Source organism: Amblyraja radiata, chromosome 13 (assembly GCF_010909765.2).
Source record: "Amblyraja radiata isolate CabotCenter1 chromosome 13, sAmbRad1.1.pri, whole genome shotgun sequence".
Taxonomy (NCBI): Eukaryota; Metazoa; Chordata; class Chondrichthyes; order Rajiformes; family Rajidae; genus Amblyraja; species Amblyraja radiata.
Genome location: NC_045968.1, coordinates 60,195,484 through 60,204,874, shown reverse-complemented (window position 1 = coordinate 60,204,874; position 9,391 = coordinate 60,195,484). Strand labels below are relative to the sequence as shown.

At 37.9% G+C, this 9,391-nt stretch overlaps 1 protein-coding gene across 2 annotated transcripts in view; it reads right to left on the bottom strand.

Moving 5' to 3' along the window:
* Positions 1-4,982: 4,982 nt before the first annotated feature.
* The window catches only part of clcn2 (chloride voltage-gated channel 2), a 462,683-nt gene continuing 458,274 nt past the window's right edge, over positions 4,983-9,391 (bottom strand). For both annotated transcript variants that reach the window (XM_033032183.1, XM_033032184.1), the window contains 2 exons: positions 8,989-9,075; positions 4,983-7,714 (listed from right to left, as the gene is read on the bottom strand). In XM_033032183.1, the coding sequence (XP_032888074.1) occupies positions 7,520-7,714; positions 8,989-9,075 (282 nt within the window). In that variant the 3' untranslated portion in view covers positions 4,983-7,519. The remainder of the gene's footprint in view (positions 7,715-8,988; positions 9,076-9,391) is intronic.

Below are 9,391 nucleotides of genomic sequence, written 5' to 3'. Positions count from 1 at the left end.
TGGTTGGTGCAGACTCAGTGGGGCCGAAGAGCCTGTTTCCATGCTGTATCTCTAAACTAAACTGAACAGTAGACAATAGACAACAGGTGCAGGAGTAGGCCATTCGGCCCTTTGAGCCAGCATCGCCATTCAATGTGATCATGGCTGATCATCCCCAATCAATACCCCGTTCCTGCCTTCTTCCCATATCCCCTGACTCCACTATTTTCAAGAGCCCTATCTAGCTCTCTCTTTAAAGCATCCAGAGAACCGGCCTCCACCGCCCTCTGAGGCAGAGAATTCCACACACTCACCACTCTCTGTGTGAAAAAGTGTTTCGTCGTCTCCGTTCTAAATGGCTTATTCCTTATTCTTAAACTGTGGCCCCAGGTTCTGGACTCCCCCAACATCAGGAGCATGTTTCCTGCATCTAGCGTGCCCAAACCCTTAACAATCTTACATGTTTCAATGAGATATCCTCTCATCCTTCTAAACTCCCGAGGGCACAAGCCCAGCCGCTCCATTCTCTCAGCATATGACAGTCCCGCCATCCCGGGAATTAACCTTGTAATCATTACTCTTTCACCAGGGCTTTCTACATTCGACCACCAGGGGCGCCGCACGATTGCCAGCCTCGCCAACAGTCTGTCTCTTTTTTCGTCTTTTGTTGTTATTTTTAGTGTGTTTATAAAGTTTGTGTAAATGTTCTCCGGTTTGTTTTATGTGGGGGGAGGGAGTCGGGAGAAACTTTTTTTCAATCTCCTACCTTGCTGGAGATGCGATTGTTTTCCGGATTGTATCTCCGGTCGCTCTGTGGCCTAACATCTTGGAGCTGGAGGCCTTGCTCGGACTGACTTTGAGCCCCACCGCGGAGTCTGGACTTAACATAAGAGCCGATCCCTTGCCTGGGATCACTCCAAACGCAGCCTGCGGACTTTCCATTGCGGGTTCGCAGTCTCGGGAGAGGCCGTTGATGTTGGGAAGCTCCAACGAAGCAGAATGTTTCGACCAGCCCCGACCCGGGGTCCGATAGCTCAGCGCGAAGAACTAACATCCTCCCGATGCGGAGGGCCCAAACGCTGCCGGCTACGGGAGTCAAGATCGTCCCGTCAAAGGAAGGCTTGAGGCCCCCGACCGCGGGAGAACAAAGAAGGGAAGAGATTTAACTTATTTTCATCTTCCATTACAGTGAGGAATGTGGAGGAGTCACTGTGGTGGATGTTTTATGTTAAAATGTACTTTGTGTTTTCTGTTGCTTTTTACTTGTATGACTGACTTGGCAAATTAAATAAAGTATTATTGTATTGTTTTGAATTGTACTGTATTATTAATTGGCCATTAATGAAGAGAATCACTTTTCACAAATAAGACTCCAAAAGCAGTTAAAAATTTATTATTTCTTGTAGTGTCAAGATAAACATTTTTTTTAAATAACACTGAAATTTGTTAAACATCTGAGCTCACTCTAATATACAGAAATTATTTTACAGAAGATTTAACATGGATCAGAAACAAATAATCCGAATGCAACACAAATAATTAAGGCTAATGTTTGATCAATTGCAACGGGCAGTTTAAAAAAATGATCATTGATATAAAAATGAATTTAATTGAATTAATTCCATGTATAGAACTGAATGTCAAAATCTGCCATTCAAAAAATTATTGCACAAGTGATAATTCTGACGCGAATATCACCACGGAGTACCCATGTAGTTTTATAATCATAAAAAACTGCACAAGAAATGAAAGAGACAGCATCCATTTTAGAACACTTAATCATATTATACTGAAAATATATGTTTAATTTAAATGACAGCAATAGAAGAATACCTCAAATATTAAAATGCAATCCAATTATTATATTTCATTCTAATCAATATGATATTTCCAATCAGATTGTTATTTAGTGTTCGCAAGATTTCATTGATAATGCTTTTAAATTGATCCCTCTCTTCTGAATCACATGTTGCTCCATTGATAGGAACAATCACAACACATATAACAGCATGTTATATTTTACACAGATTATACACTGGGGATTGGTCCAATAATATGCAGTATATGCTTTCGAATTCTTACACAAAACTGACAGATTGCAAAATTCTTCACAGTATTTTTCATAAATTTCATAAATCAATGTAAAAAGACAAAAACGTAATGACTGTAGACATGTAGACATGTAGATACCACAGTACCCGGAATGCTCAAATATCCAGTCCAAAATTACATTTTACAATCATCCCAGTGTTTTCAAAACTACAAATCATATAGATTTTGTGGATAAGCTAATTCTGCAGAATATTATTGCCAACATTTTGTAAAACATTTATAACTCGTTGGTCGGAAACTAAATCAATGAATGTATCGTGTCATTACAGGAAGAATCCCAAAAGACAGCCACATTTCTGTGACATTTTGATTCATGTCTCATTATGAAAGGTCAAGAGTTGAAAAATAAATTCCAATGTAAAATATATTAATATAAATGGCCATTATAGATCCAGTATTTTGGGGTTAATTAAGAAGATTACATAAAGTAATCCTTTTACAGGATAGTTTGATCATTAAACCACACACTGCCATCCAAGGTAATAGATTATCTGTTATACTCCACGCTTGTTTTTAGCTCTGCTGGCTTAATGCTTAATCTTTTTTTCAATGCAATCAATAAAACTTTTGAAAGGAGCTGCGCAACAGCCTGTTATTGTACAAACCAATTTAGAACAAAGGGTGAATCTTGAGCAACAAGCTATTGTTGAAGGTGTTATGAGGTCAAAATTAGGAGCAGCCAAAATATCAAAGATTTAATGGAAGGGCTACCAAAAGCTAGTGGTTAAATCAAGTTCAAGTTTAATCCCAGAGAGTACGCTCATATAATTCATGAAAAAAAAGTACCTCAGGTTAGATGTGTGCCTGTTAATGAGGTCGCTACACTGCCAATATTAAGCCTACCTAGCCATTAAAATCTGTAGAGCTATTAGTCAAACCAGACAAAAAGCAGAGACAATGTTCTTGGAGATAATTCTGTCTTTAGTGTTAACTGTGTCTATTTCCCGGCTGAAACCCCAAGCCTACGGGTACAAAAGTAATTGGTTGTTGAGGTGGAATGAGAAAATAGATGAAGTAGAGCTATTTGCATTATTTTCTGATGTAAAAATGAATCAAAGCAGGAAAATCTCAGACATTCAGATTACTCTCTCCTTTAGAATAGTTAGAAAATCAATCTAATCTGGGCATTCCAACTGTATTCAGTAGTCAAAGGAATGTGGCCAATAAAGTAATCCTTTTACATGATAGTTTGATCATGAAGTCACACATTGTCATCCAGGATTATTGAACGTAATCTGTTATACTCCAACCTTGGAATATCAGGAATTTTACATAAAGGTTTTAAGATTCTTTATTTCAGTGAGATCATGGATAAACCAAGTATATGAAGATGCTGCTCATGAACGACCTATATTTCCTAAGGAAAGGATGTGTAAGACATGAATTTAAACAGAAGGTGAAAAATGGTAATAACATGAAATCCTTGGAATAAATATTGATAATATAACTCTAGTTTGGAACGGTGGTTTGTTGAAATATTATTTATTATTGGGCTCAAAGGACAGGACAGCTTGCTCTTGCTTTCATTTCTTGTACTTTCATGCAAGCGACTAAGTAATTATTAAGGAAAAATGATAGGGATATTAAAAAGGTTCAGTAAATGATCTGAGACTGAGCAAACAATGATAACCTTTTCATTAGCTAAACACAAATTATTGCATCTTTAGTTTTCACTCATAGACCTCAATCTATTTCATTTTTTTCGTTTTTCATTTTTTATCATATCATTGATGCATAATTGGGTAACTGATTTATATTTTGCTCAATTAAGGCAGTAACTCACATCATTGGACTTTGAAAAGATACGTTGCAGAAACAAAATGACAAACCAGATTAATGTCAATAACTTCCCCGTCATCATTTTTCAAATGACTAATCCATGCCTAAATAATTTTGGTTGAAAGAATCGCTCACAGACAATTGAACAAAGAAAACCTTCAAGATCAAAAATGTGCATAAACATATAGTCTTCAATCAGCATGGAACTGCAGTGAGAGTAGACAGAGATGGAAGGTAGGAACATTGAGAAATTGCCCATTAAGTGCTTAGTTGTCTTTTCTAAATTCCAAGGGAGAACAAACTATCAAGAGACGTAAGGAGAGCGGCAAAGAAAGAAAGGAAACAGATGCAGAAGAAAATCATTGATATAGTCGGTTTGAAGAATTACAACACAAGCTTTATGGAGCTGCCTAGGATTCATTTTGTATGCTCCATAAAGATACAAGGTACATTTTTTCTACCAACAGCAGTCATCACTCACATGTGAATGTATAACCGAGCAGCATCCATGAAATGTTGAAGAATAAATTGATGAATTAATAAAATGGCTGCATATTTTGTTAGTTCATATGAAGTAGATATTATCCCAGTTGCAAGTCAGGGTAATTATATTACTCTAAAAAGCAAAAGGATGGGATAGACACATGGAACCATACGCCTTTGATTACTGAAATTAATTCTCAACAAATGGTCTGGAGACATTGTCGGTCAATCTCAAGAAGGACAAACTTGATTGGGTTACAATTTCAATACACCTAAATCCTGTTCTTACAATGGGGACTGCCTCCAAAATAAATGTAGATGTAATAGACCATAAATTGCTGTGGAGATAAAGCAATGTCGCCTATGTCATTGGTTCAACACTAAATTCATCAAGAGTCCCCGTGAAAGTGGGCACAGTGGAAATCAATAGTTCTTTACAGACCAATATGATACAAGGTATCAACAGCACAAAGTCATCTCATCTTTGATGTCTTCACTGAAGCAGTAGGATGCATACATAACATCATGGAATAGGATATGGACACAAAAAGCTGGAGTAACTCAGTGGGCCAGGCAGCATCTCTGAAGAGAAGGAATGGGTGACGTTTCGGGTCGAGTCCCTTCTACAGACCCTTCCATTCCTTCTCTCCAGAGATGCTGCCTGTCCCACTGAGTTATTTCAGCTTTTTGTGTCTATCTTCGTTTTAAACCAGCATCTGCATTTCCTCCTACACATCATGTCATAGGAACCTTGATGGTCTTCATATACCACATAGGCAGTCCCTCTCCTCTCAGGTATATTTCCATACTTCCCAAATATATCATACTTTTCTTCAGCTGTTATTTTGTATGGCTAATTTCTTATGTACAAGATGTGGTTTACTTCAGGGGATAAGATTCAAACAAAGGCAGATGTAACATATAAGAGGATTTATGCATTATATTTTTTTTATCAGTTTCATGCTCGTTACCTCTAATTCCCTTTGTTTTATTTCTATAGAATCATGCATACACAAAAGTGATCATCCATTATTTGCACTAACAGTTGTCAAGCCTTGGTCTGGATTTGAATACTAATTTGGTCAAAGTTTGTTCGCTATCTAGACAGTCACTAAAGCATCCAAGTAAATCTATTCACATTTTGGGGAGTAGGACAAATCGATAAACTGACACAGTTAATGCTTCAAGAGACTTGTGGGAGGAAGACAGGCAATAGGGTATAATCTGCAAAGGATCAATTTTTTAAATTAATATTCAAGTTAAAACAAAATATTTGAATAATATTTGAATATTTCATCTTTAGTCCCATTTGTTTGCAAAGCTGAATTCAGAAATATGAATGTCAAAACTGCCTCAGCAAATCAGCTCACTGTACTAATAATTTGTGGACTAATTTTAATTTTTATGGCTGGACCATTACTCATATACGTTGCCTTGATGCTTTGTAAATATGTCTGATCATTTAACAGTCAGATGGCATTTTATCATTCACCTGTTGCAGAACCAGCAATATGGCCACCATAAGTACCAAGGTGTTGCTATTTCAATCACAGTAAGTGAAAGGGGGCAAGTTTATATTCCCGTGTTCTAAACAGGAGTTACAAACATTCGTCGAAGGCCAATATAAAAGAAAACACAAATGGATGGAAATTACATTGGACTGTCATTTGACTTGATCGAAAGTGGGATCACACTTGTAAGAAAACAAGCCATTGATCTTGAGTTTGTTCTAGTTAAGTAAACAACGTTATTTAACATTTTAATGTGTGATTTGTTAGTTAATCGAGGGAAAACAACTTCAATGAAGCTGATGGAAACAAAGTGAAAATAGCATTTGATAGCGGCACTTTTAACCAGTCATGAGTTTGGATTTCAATAAAATTGACTGAAATCCAACCTCAATTTTTTATGAATGGACTCTATGTCTTATAAAACCATGAGCTGTGACCATGATTATACCTTTGTAGTAGAAATAGAGTTGATACAGAACATTAATATATCCACAATAACTCAAAGTGCATCTGTCAATACATACTATTGCATCAGAGGTATACCTATCTTGCTGGAACAGTGACTGGGCAAGAATAAGAATCCAAATTTGTCAATCACTCCCATTATTTTGAGATTTCTTCAATTTTACATAAACGTATTCATTACTAAAAAGCTGACAGCCTGATTCCCCAGTATTGATTAATTCCTGGGTACACAACATATTATGAGGTATTAAGATTTCAACAGTCCCACTACAATGACTGCAAAGCTATCTTCTTTGAAATGTGCACTTGATCATTTGGAGCAGAATGCTTAATTGAAATATTTTGGGACTGGAAGTAGCTTTGCCAACACATTGGTTGCCATCCAAATAGCACGTGAAATGAGTTTCAGTAGTAGAATTTAACACCTGGTGTGTAAACAAGACCAGGAGCATGAATAAATTGACCATCACATTATTGGGAAGATGGATCTTAACTGCAATAAGTACACATTGCTTGCAAATTAGCTGCCTGCAGTAGATTGAAATTCTGGAACTGGTTGATATGGATGTTCGATGCAAATTTAAAACACCATATATTAGTGCAGCTTATTAATTGAGCCTATTTCTCAAGCACAGGAATATCTGGATAGCACAATACAGTAAAATGGAATTAGCATTTGTATATTGCCACATTTCACCTCAATTTTCCAGAGGGGGTCTACACGTTGAACTTCCATTTCCAATATGCATTTCTGCCACCAACTCATATAGCGTTTGTAAACAGTGGTACAAATGAACATTGATATCATCAGAACATTAATTGCTAAGCAACACATATATTCTAATTCCATAGTGGAAATGAAATCATCATATCAACAAATCCATTTCCAAACTGTCTGCAGTTATTTTTAGATATTGACATTAATTTAAACATTAGGTTTTATATGAATTGAAAATACTGTAGATGTTTGCTGGCACATGAAGACAAACATATCTCTACAACTTTCTAAATAAAATGTACAATCAGTGCTCTTAAGGTTTACCAACTTCAAATTAGTCTTTAGAAGTGCATCATACAAATCCCAACCCTTTTGACACCAGTTGAAAGATTACATTTCCAAATCCGAAGCAGGTGCTTTAAGTGTGGATAGTGCAGCTATGTTCAGGCAGATAGTTCCCTGCCAGACTTGTTCAGTGTGATTTGTCGTCTGTATCCGATGGACTGGAGTCACGTGGAATTGTGAGGCTTTCCCTTCTGTCCCACAACTTGTGGATTTCTGTGGTGTCTGATTCGCTGCTGCTGTTGGCATTGTCCCTGAAACTGGCCAGAGGTGGCCTCATCTTCACACCTTTGGATGTGACTGAACCCTCAATGGCTTTTCTCAGCTGGAATCAATTGAAACAGGGAGAAGTGAGCACTTCTTTCACAAAACATTCATCTACTTTGGAAGGAAGGCACAAAACGCTGGAGTAACTTAACGGGTCAGACATCATCTCTGAAGAAAAGGAATAGGCGACGTTTTGGGTTGGGACCCTTCTTTAGACTGAGAGTCTGGGCAAAAGGAAGTCAGCTGTTTCTCAGTCTGACCTACAGTATTTATTTTCTCTAGAGATGTTGTCTAACCTGCAGTTACTCCAGCTTTTTGTGTCTATCTTCGGTGTAAACAGCATCTGCAGTTCCTTCTTATACATCTACTTTAGAAGGATTTTTGTCTGATTAACATCTTTAAAGATGATTATCTTTTCTGAGCAGTTAAAAATAATAGAACTGTAAAGATAGACAAGTCATTTGTGGAATGAAAGGACACGACATGACTTGTCCAAGGACACAACTTGCTTGGCATTTGTACAGTGAATGAAATAAACTATTTTGTTGAGCGGACAACGTCCAAACTCCGTACAGACAGCACCGAAGGATCGAACCTGGGTCTGTGGTGGTGTGAGGCAGCAACTCCACCGTCGCACCACTGCGCCGTCTGTATCTCCATTATAGTGACAGGGAGAGCTACCAATACAATATGTCAATGACTGAGTTAAGTCTGCAGATGAGTCGTCTTTTTGCGAATGTGACCAGCGGAGGAGGAAATAAGTTTCATTTGGAAAGTGACTCTTTCTACACAAAGAACCAATTCCTAAGCCAATTTATCCTTCAATGTTAATGGAGAGAACAACCGTGCATCCAAGATAGACACAAAAAGCTGGAGTAACTCAGCGGGTCAGGCAGAGTCAGGTAGTCGGGGGGGGGGAGACATGCAGATAAGGAATGGTAAGGTGTGAATCAAAATAGATGAGATCAAGGAAAATGGAGAATAAATGATTGTTAGCTAGGAGAAGCTGACCACGAAGCATACAGAGATAACATTTAATCAGGGGGCCAGTCAGACTGGTCGGAGAAATCTCTTCCCTCTCCCCTGACTCTCAGTCTGAAGAAGGGTCTCGACCCGAAACATCACCCATTCCTTCTCTCCAGAGATGCTGCCTGTCCCGCTGTTACCTCAGCATTTTGTGTCTATCTTCCCTGTAAACCAGCATCTGCAGTTCCTTCCTGCACAACCATACATCCAACATTTTTGAAGAGTAAACATGGTTTAGGCAGCAACCTGATGACTTTCCACTGCATTCACTCAAATATGTGTTCAATAAAATGCAAAGTTTCTCACCTCTTTAAGAGCTACCACTCCTATTAACTTTCCAATACTTGTCACGTAAGCATGGTTAAGTCCTAATAGGGAGAACATGGTGTGAGTCTGAAAGGAGACAAGAATTTTTGATTAGATGGTTGATTACAATTCACAATAAACTATTTCAACATCATGATTTAATTCATTTTTGGAAAATGCTTCAAAACATTTCAAAAACAATTTGACATAAACTTAAAGCAAATTTTGAATGTTGGAGTTGCTGGTCATCCTTATGGGCCTGTCCCACATAGGCAATTTTTTTAGGCGACTGCCAGCGTCTTGGACAATGGAATTCAGCACCATCAACAACCCACATCACCTGGCGACAACCTACGTTAACCTGGCGACAACCTACGACAGCACCTACGACATCGCAAATTGT